At 44.9% G+C, this 16,170-nt stretch overlaps 1 protein-coding gene across 1 annotated transcript in view; it reads left to right on the forward strand.

The window, feature by feature from the left end:
- The window catches only part of OTOGL (otogelin like), a 205,333-nt gene extending 199,143 nt beyond the window's left edge, over positions 1–6,190 (forward strand). The window contains 2 exon segments of the mRNA XM_083182312.1: positions 836–915; positions 5,376–6,190. Of these exon segments, the coding sequence (XP_083038438.1) occupies positions 836–915; positions 5,376–5,576 (281 nt within the window). The 3' untranslated portion in view covers positions 5,577–6,190.
- Positions 6,191–16,170: the final 9,980 nt, after the last annotated feature.

Here is a 16,170-nt window from a genome sequence, read left to right on the forward strand (position 1 = left end):
ACAGACTGTCGTATCCCACAGGCGAAGGGGATTTGGAGCATGGAAGCACTGTCACTGCTGCATCCCTGCAAAGTGAAAACATGCTGGTAGTTTAAAACCATTTTCCAATGCCTAAGCAAAATAAAACCTTTAATCAGGGGTTCTCAATTTGGGTCAAGTACTCAGCATGTCCTGTTTTGTGTATTTATTTATTTAATTATTCACAGGTGTGGTATTCTATTTTTCTGCAATTTAGCCATCTGCATCCACAAAACATGACATGTTGGGGATACTTAGGGGTTGGAGTTGAGAACCACTGCCCTGTATACTGTATGAACAAAGACAAAATTAAATTGTCTTGGGCAGATTAAAAAATTTATATTTGTGAGATACATATTATGAAATACATTAAGGTATATCACTGAATCAGGCCCTTGGAACATAGCGATTATTGGGAAGTTGGAACTGATGTAATGGATGCTGATGTTTTTTCAATTCTTTGATTAGATAGATTGTTGTGCATTTGATTTGGTTTCTGTCCGTTTACAAACAGACAGAAATCAAATATGAAATCACTTGTTCATATTATACAAAATAAATTCTAATAAAACATTATTATAACATGCTTTAATAAAACAAATTCATTATAAATAGACAAATTCAAGAATTACTGCTATTGTACTCAATTACAGACGTTTAACGTTTAATGCACATATTTGTTTCGCTGTTATACTATTATACTGCTTCTATGTTACCTTAGTGAGTTACAATACACGGTGCATGTGTTATGTGTTTTCCATTTCTTATTTTCAGTAATAACATAATACCCAACTTACAGTATTTTATATTTTTCTAGGCACAAAAGATGAAAAAATCTGCCAGAAAGTGGCAGTTAGAACCACTATAAGAAAAAGCGACTGTATAAGTCAAAACCCTGTAAGTACATATTTTTACTTGCACCACTTATATTTGATATAACTATATAGTAGTAGCCAGATGAAAACATTTCTATTATGCCAAATTCAAAAAGAGACGCTCATTTACTTTATTTTACATTGTTTTACTCTGGCTCTACCATATATTATGCATGACTTTATAATTTGCTGATTATGTTGAATGTGGTGTAAAATGTTATATCCTACACATGGAACAACAAAAACTAAATCAACCTAATATAGTCGTCGTAAACATGCTGAAGTTGCACATTAAAAGCACTGACCTCAGAACTTTTTAACCACTTTCCCAAGTACCTAGAACGGATTGTAATTAAATGTATTGATACTAAGGAGGAATTCACTTTTACACATTAACATGGTTTTTGCATAAAAACATGGCTTCTGGAGTAAACAGACAGCCAATAAATCAACCCCAGAAGGTTAATAGTCATGACAGGAATTTAGGTTGACACGGTCAAAAGATTGACACGTGGTTTTTCATGACTTCATAGGGTTAAAGTTAGGCCCCTGGAGGGGATTTTTAGGGCTAGGCACTATTGGGTGTGTAAGACACCAGGGGAAAGGTTAGGGTTAGGCAATAGGGGGAGGGTTAGGTCTAGGCTTGGGATTAATCTTAAAATAACACAAAAAAGCAATCTTTTTTGTGTTGACTATTTCAATGTCATCCGTTTGACCCTGTCGACCATCTGTCAACTTATTGCTTCCAACAGCGTTTCCTCACTAAAACCTTACTGGATTGATTCAGAAAGCTGTTACAAGAAAGCAGGGGCGGGCTGGGCCGGGGGGCAGGGTGCCATCTGCCCCCCAGGCCGCTCTGGCTGCTGTGCTGCGGGCCGCGCCGCCGCGGCCGTGTTCGCGGCCGCTTTGCTTTTTTTTTTTTTTTTCTGCCGGCGGCCATGTTCCTGTGGTTTTTTTTATATGATATCTGCGGGCTGCGGCCACAGGAACATGGCCGCCGGCCTCCACGGCTACGTGGAGGAGGGCTCCGGCCGGCAGCCTGTTCCCTCTTGTCCCCGGCGGGCGGCAGTGGCAGTCAGTCGGCAGACGCTGGGTGCGGTGGGGACGTCATGACGTTGACGCCTCCCACCCACGCGTCTGCACTGGACTGGAGGAAGGCTGGGGGGCCGCCCGTTAAACTACTCGTGGCGTGGGGGACACTCCAGGAGGCCGCCGCCGCAGAGACGCAGAGAGAGGGGAACTGAAATTTGACAGTGACAGACACAGTAGTAAGTTAACATAAAAAACTACATATCTGCTGTGCTGTTCAGTTTCATGTATATTAATAATAATGCCATGACACCACAGGCTGCTCCACCTGTATAATAATTTGTGTCATGGCATTACTATTAATAATATTAATGCCATGACACAAATTATTATACAGGGGGAGCAGCCTGTGGTGTCATGGCATTACTTTTATATTATACTGGGGGAGCAGCCTGTGGTGTCATTATTATTGTACAGGGGGAGCAGCCTGTGGTGTCATGACATTATGCCATGACACCACAGGCTGCTCCCTCTGCATAATAATAATACCATGACACCACAGGCTGCTCCCCCTGTATAATATTAAAGTAATGCCATGACACCACAGGCTGCTCCCTCTGTATAATAATAATGCAATGACGCCACAGGCTGCTCCCCCGTATAATAATTTGTGTCATGGCATTACTATTATTATATTATACAGCGGGAGCAGCCTGTGGTGTCATTGCATTATTATTATACAGCTGGAGCAGCCTGTGGTGTCATTGCATTATTATTATACAGCGGGAGCAGCCTGTGGTGTCATTGCATTATGCCATGACACCACAGGCTGCTCCCTCTGTATAATAATAACGCCATGACACCACAGGCTGCTCCCCCTGTATAATATAAAAGTAATGCCATGACACCACAGGCTGCTCCCTCAGTATAATAATAATGCAATGACACCACAGGCTGCTCCCCCTGTATAATAATTTGTGTCATGGCATTACTATTATTATATTATACAGCGGGAGCAGCCTGTGGTGTCATTGCATTATTATTATACAGCGGGAGCAGCCTGTGGTGTCATTGCATTATTATTATACAGCGGGAGCAGCATGTGGTGTCATAGCATTACTTTTATATTATACAGGGGGAGCAACCTGTGGTGTCATAATTATTATTGTACAGGGGGATCAGCCTGTGGTGTCATGGCATTATGCCATGACACCACAGGCTGCTCCCTCTGCATAATAATAATGCCATGACACCACAGGCTGCTCCCCCTGTATAATATAAAAGTAATGCCATGACACCACAGGCTGCTCCCTCTGTATAATAATAATAATGCAATGACGCCACAGGCTGCTCCCCCTGTATAATAATTTGTGTCATGGCATTACAATTGTTATATTATACAGCGGGAGCAGCCTGTGGTGTCTTTGCATTATTATTGTACAGCGGGAGCAGCCTGTGGTGTCATTGCATTATTATTATACAGCGGGAGCAGCCTGTGGTGTCATGGCATTATTATTATACAGAGGGAGCAGCCAGTGGTGTCATAGCATTACTTTTATATTATACAGGGGGAGCAACCTGTGGTGTCATAATTATTATTGTACAGGGGGAGCAGCCTGTGGTGTCATGGCATTATGCCATGACACCACAGGCTGCTCCCTCTGCATAATAATAATGCCATGACACCACAGGCTGCTCCCCCTGTATAATATAAAAGTAATGCCATGACACCACAGGCTGCTCCCTCTGTATAATAATAATAATGCAATGACGCCACAGGCTGCTCCCCCTGTATAATAATTTGTGTCATGGCATTACAATTGTTATATTATACAGCGGGAGCAGCCTGTGGTGTCTTTGCATTATTATTGTACAGCGGGAGCAGCCTGTGGTGTCATTGCATTATTATTATACAGCGGGAGCAGCCTGTGGTGTCATGGCATTATTATTATACAGAGGGAGCAGCCAGTGGTGTCATAGCATTACTTTTATATTATACAGGGGGAGCAACCTGTGGTGTCATAATTATTATTGTACAGGGGGAGCAGCCTGTGGTGTCATGGCATTATGCCATGACACCACAGGCTGCTCCCTCTGCATAATAATAATGCAATGACACCACAGGCTGCTCCCGCTGTATAATAATAATAATGCAATGACACCACAGGCTGCTCCAGCTGTATAATAATAATGCAATGACACCACAGGCTGCTCCTGCTGTATAATATAATAATAGTAATGCCATGACACAAATTATTATACAGGGGGAGCAGCCTGTGGCATCATGGCATTATTATTATACAGAGGGAGCAGCCTGTGGTGTCCTGTCTTTTACGCAGGGGTGCAGCCTGTGGTGTCCTGTCTTTTATGCAGGGTTGCAGCCTGTGGTGTCTTGTTCTTTATTTATGCAGGAGAGCAGCCTGTGGTGTCCTGTTCTTTATTTATGCAGGAGAGCAGCCTGTGGTGTCCTGTCTTTAACGCAGGGGTGCAGCCTGTGGTGTCTTGTTCTTTATTTATTTATTTAATTAAAAACCTGCATTTAACAATGCGCTACTTATGGGCCACTTATGCGCTACTTATGGGCCAGTGCTCTTGACTTGCCCCCCAGGCTAAAAGTTGCCAGCCAGCCCCTGCAAGAAAGTGTCAGGCATCTATACATAACAGGCTTATTCTCACTATAATTACTATAACACAGACAAATGACCAGACTACCAGTGTCAAACATACATAGATGTTCCTATTCTTTGGGGAATAATCTTGCGGTATGAAATCTATTGGGAAACAGGAAAAATCTCTGAACATGCTCCTTGCTTAGCCGAGACGCAACTGACAGGCCACAAGGTTGCAAGAGTGGGTGTGGGGGGGGGGCGAGCAGCTGGCGTCAGCGGATGTCAGCTGCCTGCCTGCTTCCCACACAGGGCGCTCGCAGATCAGAGACATCATTGAGGTGTCTCAGATCTGCGAGCGCTGAAAAAATCATTTGATGATCGCAAACCATCGAATGACTTCTTCTCCCCTGCACCCTTGGCTGCAAATGGATGATTTGCATGTCTGCGGGGCTCTGGGGGGCAGGGAGCGTGTCCGGAAGGGGGAGTGGTGTCCATGTGGGTGGCATCTGGGGGACTGCAGCCTTGCGAGTCAACTAGAATAAGGACCATTGTACAGAATGACAATGATGCTAAATTGTATTGGCCACAGCTATCTGTAGGCAATCCCACTGTCAGTATGATGCAAGCTATTAGCTGTCAAACAGACTATACTCAATTTTCCCTTATTTGGGGCTGACTTCCAGTTTCTACTTTTGCCAATTTGAGCAATACATGTATATCAACGGATATATCACTTACAGCATGAGTGGAAAATATTATTTGCTAATTAAAGTTCTTTGTAATAGTTTTTCTAATTACCATATATAAAACATTAACATTTTTCTCAACATTCTATATTCAACAGATCACTGTGGCTTCTTGTGATGGAAAATGCCCGTCAGCGACAATCTTTAACATCAACATTGATAGCCATATAAGATTCTGTAAATGCTGCCGGGAGAATGGAGTACAGAATCTGACTGTGCCTCTCTACTGCTCAGGAAATAGGACTGAAGTGATGTATGTCATACAGGAGCCGCTGGACTGCTCATGTCAGTGGAATTAAACAGACTTTGCATGGAACTCGGCACAACAGTTCCCCCTTGCCACTTGTCCTGGCCCAAGTACTCTATGCACTGAAAGCACATGCTTAATTTACCCGGCGGTGTCACATTGATCTGTGAAGCTCCTCCCACTTCAGATGCTCAAAAGAAATTCCACAATACTGGAAGCGACATTTTCATATGTTATCCTATTTAAGTTACACAGTATAGGCAGTTTCATATCTTCGTGACGTGAAAGTCATTTCAACAAAATGAAAGAATAAGTTTGGTGGAGCTTAACCTTTTTTTCAGGTTAAACTTTAAAGATAATTATGGATTAAGATGGATCAGCATACTAAATATTTTGCATGTGTGACATTATACGTATGTATACTTGACTTATGGTGCCTAATGCTAAGTTTGTACAATATATCTTTTTATTATCCACCCCATATGTGCCATGATTTCTATTTTGTAACAACTATGAATCTTATTGTGTCATCATGTTCCATCCGTAAGTAGAGTGGGATATTTATAACTAATGACACGCAGTACTCCTAATTACTATTAAAACATAATAAATGTACCATCACAATAATTCTGTTTGTATATAATGTTACTCCAAAAACCTAATGTATTGTAATAAATGTAAAGCTGAAATCAAAAACATGTGGTGTGATGTGATATGATATAATATACAATGCATTTTACATAAACACAATTGTTCCATTGCGCAGCGCAGTCTTCAGTCCTCAATGTGATTAGTTATGACTGTACCTGGATTATGCACAGACCTGAAAAGGTAAGTCACAGAGGTGACTAAAAAGGTAGAACAAAAGGTTTTTGGGACACACTTGACAAATGATCATTAAATAGTTAAAAAATTAACTTTTAATGACTAAAACAGTGGTACGTTTATCCAAGAGTATTGATTTATTAAAGTCACAACAATTAAGCAAAAAAAATAAATAAATAAATATATATATATATATATATATATATATATATATATATATATATATATATATATATATATATACACAAAAGAAATGCTGTCACAGTTTCATATTCAGGTGTGAAATGAAATATTAATCAGTTACGCCATAGGTTCACTACAAGTATGACTTAATATTTACATTTATTGACAGTTATGTAACACATGAATAACACATGAATAACACACATTAAGGCCCTTATTCGGATCTGATCGCAGTACAAATTTGTTTGGAAATTGGGCAAAACCATGTGCGCTGCAGGTGGGGCAGATGTAACATCTATAGAGAGAGTTAGATTTGTGTGAGTTATTTTGTTTCTGTGCAGGGTAAATACTGGCTGAATTATTTTTACACTGCAATATCAGTTTCAACACACCCCACCCAAATCTAACTCTCTATAGATGTTACATCTGCCCCACCTGCAGCGCACATGGTTTTGCCCATTTTCCGAACAAATTTGTACTGCGATCAGATCTGAATAAGTGTAAAAAATTTTTGGACTAATCTATTCAATGACGGATGACACAAAGGCCGCCCTGTGCCTGCCTAATATGACTCATGTCCCTTATGATTATTATGTCATATATGGCAGTCTTCCTGTGTATTGGGTATTAGCCCTGGTATTGGGTACCGATTAATGAATAGATATTAGGATACAGTGCTCCTCCAACCAGACAGGGGTGTTTCTGCTGTCTTAGTGTGTTTACAGCTCCGGGTATTCCCTCTTGGTCCCCCAAACAGCTACTGGCCCGGCCAATCACTGCTTACCTTTTGAGTTCAGGTTGAATTCAGGTGGGCCAGTGATGTATGGCAGTAAATTCCTTGTAGATGAGAGTACCCCACTGTCCTTATACAGGAGCTAAGATGTGCTTCTGCTTTTTGCCATTTATAACATAAACCACTCTGTTACCAACATGCAGGGGAGGATCCAGGATAAAATGACAGGGGGGGGCACCATGATAAAAGAGGGTTTAGGTGGGGGAGGGGCGGTGTTAGTGGTGCCAGTGTACAATACATGCTAAGAGAGCGGCAGAGAGAGGGTGGGAATGGGATTAAAAATAGGCCCTGGCATTTAAAGTATGCGAGCCCACCATGGCGACAAAAGTGAAGGATGAAGTTGTGCGTGCGCCACCATTCAATATCACTGACAGATGGTGGACAGCAGAAGAGGGGCTCACCGACATCCATCTCCTTTCTAACCATCTTCTTACCTTCTGTGGCTCTCTCATTTTCCGTGTTATTCGTGCCTTCTCTGCAATGCATGTTGGTAACAGAGAGGCTTATGTTATAAATGACAAAAAACAGAAGCACATCTTAGCTCCTGTATAAGGACAGTGGGGTACTCTCATCTACAAGGAATTTACTGCCATATATCACTGGCCCGCCTGAATTCCACCCGAACTCAGAAGCTAAGCAGTGATGGGCCGGGCCAGTACCTGTTTGGGGGATCAACAGGGAATACCCGGAGCTGTAAACACACTAAGACAGCAGAAACACCCCTGTCTGGTTGGAGGAGTACTGTATCCTAATATCTATTCACTAATCAGTACCCAATACCAGGGCAAATACACAATACACAGGAAGACTGCCATATATGACATAATAATCATAAGGGGCATGAGTCATATTAGGCAGGCACAGGGCGGCCTTTGTGTCATGTGTCATTGAGTAGATTACTCCAACAAAAAGTATTTATGCGCTTAATGTATGTTATCCATGTGTTACTAAATGTAAATATTTAGTCATACTTGTATTGAACCTATGGAGTAACTGATAAATATTTCATTTTGCACTTGAATATGAATCTGTGACAGCATTTCTTTATTATATATATTAAGTCACCCATATGTTTTATTACTCAGAAAACGACGCAATTGAAATAACGACTCGGACACAAATAACTGGACTCGTAGACAATAAATAATGACTCAGACAACTGTATAAATTGGAAAATTAAGCTCACAGCCAGAATTTATTAAATCGAATGGCTGGATTGAATTAATTAATCAAAAGTGGCCAAGCAGCATGGCCCCTCGGCAATAGCTTCTGCAATAACTAAATAAATGGGCGTGGCCTCGACCACGCCCTGCGTGACCATTACTGAGTAGCTCCATTTCCCCTAAATTGGCCTAGCCTTTGCCCATCCCTCAGATGTTGACCTGGTCCCCCCCTAAGGTAGTGACCGACTCGCCACTGTCACAGGGAAATGCTAGTCAATTTCTGTCACGCTAATCTCTTTTAAACCGAGGAGCCATGCTCTCCGCCCTCCACACTTTACCTGCAAGGCCCTAAGCCTTTGCACTTCTCCTTTTCACCTTGCTCTCCCTCCTTGCAAGGCCCTAAGCCTTTGCAAATCTCTCTTGACCCTCTTGCTCCTTACTTGCCAGGCCCTCAGCCTTTACAAGCCTCAACATGAACTTACACCACCAAAAAATGTTTTCTTACTTCGGGTGCGTGGGTGGAAATACTTTACCTGCAAGGCCCTAAGCCTTTGCACTTCTCCTTTTCACCTTGCTCTCCCTCCTTGCAAGGCCCTAAGCCTTTGCAAATCTCTCTTGACCCTCTTGCTCCTTACTTGCCAGGCCCTCAGCCTTTACAAGCCTCAACATGACTTACACAACCAAAACATTTTTTCTTACTTCGGGTGGGTGGGTGGGAATCCGAAAATTCAGCAAGAGGAATAATTTACCTCAGCCAGCTCTTAAATAAACTCCTAAGCTCCTCCCCCTGCTCTGCTATCACTGACTGGCTGCTCTATCTCACACCCAATAGCTTTCCCTGACTGAAACACCAATAAACTATCAGCTAACTAATTCTTCATACAAAAACAGGGTGCTTATCTAATCTCAAGCTCAGGTAAGCTTTCGATTCTATTAAGTCACCCATATGTTTTATTACTCAGAAAACGACGCAATTGAAATAACGACTCGGACACAAATAACTGGACTCGTAGACAATAAATAATGACTCAGACAACTGTATAAATTGGAAAATTAAGCTCACAGCCAGAATTTATTAAATCGAATGGCTGGATTGAATTAATTAATCAAAAGTGGCCAAGCAGCATGGCCCCTCGGCAATAGCTTCTGCAATAACTAAATAAATGGGCGTGGCCTCGACCACGCCCTGCGTGACCATTACTGAGTAGCTCCATTTCCCCTAAATTGGCCTAGCCTTTGCCCATCCCTCAGATGTTGACCTGGTCCCCCCCTAAGGTAGTGACCGACTCGCCACTGTCACAGGGAAATGCTAGTCAATTTCTGTCACGCTAATCTCTTTTAAACCGAGGAGCCATGCTCTCCGCCAAAACAAGGCCGACCAAAGAAGGCCGAAGTCCGCCACTTTAAACTAATCACCCTCCCCTATCCAGCACCCCCAAGCAAGGCTGTGACAAACAGCTTCATCCCTTCCCTATTCAAATGTACTCCATCTGCTCTATAGAGCTCCACGGCCTCATATTTAATTTCCGGGTGCTTGATCACAACACCCCCAATGCTCCACATAAACTTGGACACGGCTGCATTAATCTTCCTCCTTACCCTGTCCAAAGCAGCTCCTCCTTGTGTCCCTCTCCATACCCTCCTCGGAATTATCTCCGACCAGCACAATCTCACCTCGGGCCATCTTTCTCTCATGCCCTGAAGGTCCTCTTTTATTGCTATAATCAATTCAACGCCCTTGCATGACCCTAAGTCATTGCCTCCGGCGTGAATAACTAGCACATGTGGAGCACCCCATTTTTTCTCTGAGGCCAACAATAAATCCCAAATCCCGAACCAGGAAAGACCCCTAATACCAATCCATCTCACCTTACTATTCCCTGAACTAGTCTCATGCTTTCCTGCCCAATACACATATGAATGTCCCACAATCCACACCCTACCCACCACATCAGCCGAACCTATAACAAAATTATATAAAATAGCATTAGAACTTATTCTTAATTAACTTATGCTAAAGCAACTAGCCAAGGTAAGGAAAACTCAGTTTTTTAGGCGACCCAGATGGATGTGAACAACACAAAACCTCAGATTTTAAGAGGAAAAAAGTGAAACGCCATCCAATCCCCCTTGATAAAAGGCAGGCGGCTTATGGCCCTGGGTTACCTAAAGAACAAACTCGCCAGGAGCGCACTCTTTATAACCTATCTTCCCTAATGTAAGACTTAAAAGCAGCTGATTTCCAACGTCCTAAGCGCTTTATCGCCTCTTCTGAAACGCCTGCTGCTGCCGCGCAAGTAGCTGCACCTATTCTCAAAGAATGCGACCCATACTCCTCCTCCGGTAAACCTAAAGCCACTAAACACTTATTAAGCACACTACAGAATTGAAATTTGGTCAGCGGCGTCCCGTCCCTATGTACTAACCACTGAGCGCCCCCGATCGGCCTGACCTACTCAAACTTCCTCGCCATTCGTACTGGGCATATCTCCTTCTTCTATTCTGCCTTTATAGAAAACCACCGCCCTCTTTCCAGCTGGTCTGTTTTTGACCTCTGAATCTTGACTAAAATAAGGTCTTCTTTTATTAAAACAATCTCCTTCAAGATTCCTGATGTCAAACACGTCTTACTCCTAGCAACTAACTCCCCTACCCTAAATGCCCCGAAAAAGGCTAAAACAAAAACCAAACTGAACAAGGCTGCCTCGAAACCCTCTAACGCTATTCCCGATACTGCTTTAACTAAGTCCTGAAGCAGACCCGGATCTATTGGCCTTCTCAAATCCCCTACCCCCTTTTGCTCCTTCGCCCAACCCTTCAATGCCCTGGACAACAGGAAAGATTTAGTTGGGTCCTTTAGGCCCTTTAGTTTTGAAAAATAAGCAATCCCCGCTAAAATACCTGACATTGCAGCTCTAGACCTTCCTTCTTCATGACATGACCAAACAAAATCCAACATGGCCTCCTCTAGAGACCTACCCTAACCCAACCTTGCAGAAAAAACCGACCATTCGTTCCAAGCCGCTGAATACGTTCTCAGCGTACCTGGTGCCAATGCCTTCAGAGCTAAACCCTCAATGCCGGCTCTATGATCTGCCATAAATGATCAGGACAAATCACGCCCTCTGCATCTGCTGCTGGTGCCAACCTCCTAAACCTATCCCATTGAAATCTAGATAAAGCATCTGCAATCTCGTTTCTCACCCCTGGAACATGCCTAGCAGTAAAGGAAATGTTTTCCTGCAAACAACGCAAAATGAGATGTCTAAGCAAGCGCATTACCTCCGGGCAAACTGACCTCTGGTTATTGATCGAGTGAACGACCCCTAAGTTGTCACACCAAAAGACAATGCTATTATTTGAGATCTGCCCCGCCCACAATTCCACAGCTACAATAATTGGGAACAATTCCAAAAGTAATAAATTGCCCGTAAACCCCTTTAACCTCCACGAATCCGGCCACGATTCTGCACACCAATGCCCCTTAAAATATGCTCCGAATCCCTTTGCTCCTGATGCATCTGTAAACAACTGCAATTCCTCATTCTTCACCGGCCTCTGCCAAATCCTGACCCCATTAAAATCCTGCACAAAGCAAAGCCACACCCTCAAATCCTCTTTCAATTCCCCTGAAATTCTGACTAGATGATGGGGCTTTTTAGCCCCTACTGTAGCCCTTTCCAGTCTTCTACAAAAAACCCGCCCCATAGGAATAACCCTACAGGCAAAATTCATCAAACCTAACAATGACTGCAATTGCCTCAACGAGACCCTTTTAACCCCTAAAAATGACTCCAACTGCTCTTTCAACCTATCCACCTTGTCCCTTGGAAGCCTGCACATCCCCTTTCGCGTATCTATTTCAATACCTAAATAAGATATCTTTTCAGCTGGGCCTTCTGTTTTTTCCTCCGCTATGGGCACACCTAAAACCCTAATTAAGGCCTTTGTTGAAAAAAGCAACTCTGCACACACCTCCGTACCAGCAGGACCTATTAGCAAAAAGTCATCAAGATAATGAGTCACTCCCTGCTGCTTACACCCCGCCTTAATGCACCACTGCAAGAAGGTGCTGAAACACTCAAAGAAAGAACAAGAAACCGAACAACCCATCGGCAAACATCTATCAATATAATACTTGCCCCCTAACTTAAAACCCATATACCTAAAAGAATCCGGGTGCAATGGCAAAATCCTGAACGCGGATTCTATATCTATCTTAGCCATAAGGGCTCCCTGCCCAAAGCTCCGCACTAGGACCAACGCTTGATCAAATAATTCATAGCTCACGCTACAAACCCTTTGATCTAACGCTTCGTTCACTGATCCCCCTTCCGGGTAAGATAGGTGTTGTATTAACCTATACTTCCCCGGTTCCCTCTTAGGAACCACCCCTAGCGGAGAGATGCATAGGCCCGCTATTGGTGGCTCCTCGAAAGGCCCTACCATCCTACCCAACTTCACTTCGCTCTCCACCTTTTTCTCAACCACCTCTGGGAAATCTCTAGCCGACTTTAAATTTCTAGCTGCTGATGCCATCACCCTGTCCACTATTGGTAAACGAAAACCTAATGTAAAACCATCTAATAAAAAGGCTGCCTCCTCCCTAAGAGGATAGAGCCTCAACCACTTCCCCAACTCCTTAAACCTAATTGGAGATTCCGCTTTGCCTAACGTTGGGTCTAGCCTCCCCTCTTCCCGCTGCCTGCCCTCCCCTTGAACAGTCTTTTGCTGGATGACCCCCTCCGCATAGTAAGCATAAATGCCTGTATCTGCAGGCTGCTCCTCTGGCGCACTGTGTATTGTTAAATGCGTAGCACTTTCCTTTCCCGGGTACATTGTACCCGGGTCTACCAAGAAAAGGCTGCTTTCTTACTGCACCCAACTCGAACACACCCCTCGTCTGCTGGGTAACTTCCAGCCACACCTCCACGTCTTTGTAACCAAAACTATAAACCTTTAACCCATCCTGCTTTTTCCTAAACAGCTCGTCATACTGCCTCCATGCATTCAGCTTACCCGACACATACATGCTATGGATTAAATGGAAGTATTTAAACATGTTTAAATGTTCCGCAGGTCTAGACTCCGTGTAACAAGCAGCAAATATGTAAGCCCCCGCCAACCAGTTAGCGTATGATCTCCTGGCATCCTCCGCAGCCGGGCCCTTAGCCTTTGCTGCATCCAAAGCCTTCTTCGCCTCATGTGTTATGGAAAACATATCCACAAATCTTCCCCTCCTAATCTTGTCCCTGATTTTTGATCTCAAACCCCTCAAAATAGCTGTATTAGAACAGAGAACCGCATCGCCTGAAGCATCTGGGCCTACCCTGGCTGCACTACTGGCTACACTCCTAGAACCTCCTGTCTCCTTCTTCTTTCCTCTAATCTTCTGCGCAAAATACTTCATAAGCTTACGCGGCCTACCATCCGAGCTGGATGAATCAGTAGAGCTGTCAGAATGAGAAACTGCCACCTGCAGCTGCGCCGCTTGCGCATTCTCACCTGCTCCCGCTGACGAAGGCCCCGCCTGCTCTTCTGCAGCAACTGATGGTCCCGCGTCGCACGGTGCGCCCACCGCGACTTGACTCGCTGACTCCAAAGCTTCTGAAACACTATCCGGTCCTGCCGAAACAACCTGTAAAGGAATGCTGACAGAGGCAGTGTTAACCACATTCTCCCTTACTACACTTGACCCCGGCACCTCTCCGCTCCCTGCCGCTCCCCCATTCTGCTCATTGCCCTGCACCACTTGCTGCGCCGCTGCTGCCGGACTAGAAGGCCTAGCCCCTATAGAATGGGTTGGGGGAGGGGGTGGAAATTGATAAACTCCCTGCTGACCCCCAATGGGCACACCTTGCTGCCCGCTACCCCCATAAAAACCCACAGGTACCTGAGCATAGCCCGAATTTACCCATAGCTGCTGCCCTTGCATACTGGGGGCCACGCCCCTCCATGCCTGACCCGGGGGCTGGTAAACTGTCTGCTGCGGATTGCACCACTGAGGGACACCCAACAACTGACCCTGCATGCCCTGCTGGACCGTAGCCGCATTAAAATACGGGGACCAGCTCCCGAACTGAACAGCCTGTAATGACGGCTGACTAATTAGAACCTCACTAAACCCCTGGGGCCCTGTGGGAGGAGCGACTGGCAACGGTCCCTGCCCTAATACCGGGGTAGCCGGTGGCTGTGCAAATACAGCTAATGGTGAGGACCTGACCCTCACTATGGGAGAAAACGTTCCCCTCCCCGAATGGGGAGACTGCCAGTCGCATACTCTGACCTCTGTCTGGCTGCGCACAGGGGACAGGTTCACTGCTTGAACCTGCTGCTGCATATCTCCAGCCCCTGAGGCTGTGAGAATGCCCCTTGCTGCATTGTAGTCCACAGTGGACAAAATGTCCGCCGGGGATAAAGGGGCGGGGCTAACCGCCACCTCTGTACCCCCACTCACAGATATGTCTCCCCTTAATTGCGGGCTCCCCTCCCTGCTGGGCGCCCTGCTGCCCTGCGCCCCCCTAGCCAGCCAGGCCTGTAAGCCAGACGGCGAGGGAGCCGCACCCAGCGACGCGGCAGGCGCGGCCGCCATTACCTCGTCATACCCGCCGGCCGAGCGAGCAGCCGCCCGCCCAGCCGATGCACTGCGCCCACGCGCCCTCCCTCTAGCCCCCGCTGAAGTACTTGCGGGAGTTGGGGCTGGACGCGAACCCCCCGCCGCTGCCGCCGCCATGCGCGCTCCCCTAGCCGCCTGCGATGACGCGGCTGCCAGCAACGGCCTCGCCGCCTCAGCCAAACGCCGGGGAGGGGGAGCACTGCGACGAGGACGCGACATCACCCTACCTACAGAAAATTACACCCCTACACTACCCAACGCAAACCCGCGCAGCTATGAGGCCGCAAGGCGCAAACAGGCCGCACTGTGACAGCGCTCCCTGACAGAAAAAGTTGTCAGAAATATTTAGGAAATCTTGAAAAAGAAGTTGTTAGATTAGAGAGAGACCAGGAAAGCAATAAAAGGTTGAATAATAGAGAAATAATAAATTAAAGAAGCACTTAGCCTTATCAGACACCAGGGAACAGCAGTCTCCAGGAATCCGAAAATTCAGCAAGAGGAATAATTTACCTCAGCCAGCTCTTAAATAAACTCCTAAGCTCCTCCCCCTGCTCTGCTATCACTGGCTGGCTGCTCTATCTCACACCCAATAGCTTTCCCTGACTGAAACACCAATAAACTATCAGCTAACTAATTCTTCATACAAAAACAGGGTGCTTATCTAATCTCAAGCTCAGGTAAGCTTTCGATTCTATATATTTTTTTTTCAATTGTTTAATCTTTACTAAACGTGCCACTATTTTAGCTAATTACCTAATAAAAGTAAATGTTTAAACTATTTAATCATCATTTGTCAAGTGTGCCTTTTTTGTTCTTTTTAGTCACCTCTGTGACTTACCTTTTCAGTTTTCACGCTGAACTCTTTTGGGAGCACCACGAACCAGACTCCGCAGATCATTAAGTTTAAGCAGTATGGACTTTGGTATATCTAATTTGATTAATTAATTAATTGATATTCTGCCAGTGCCCCACCCATATTGTACGTATGCACAGACCTGTCAGCTTCTGCCTCCGGTGGATAGATCTAGTGTGTCTAGAAAGGCAGTCAATAGGTTTACCCCCAAAT

The sequence above is a fragment of the Crinia signifera genome, chromosome 4 (genome assembly GCF_055691185.1).
Source record: "Crinia signifera chromosome 4, ASM5569118v1, whole genome shotgun sequence".
In the NCBI taxonomy this organism is placed as follows: Eukaryota; Metazoa; Chordata; class Amphibia; order Anura; family Myobatrachidae; genus Crinia; species Crinia signifera.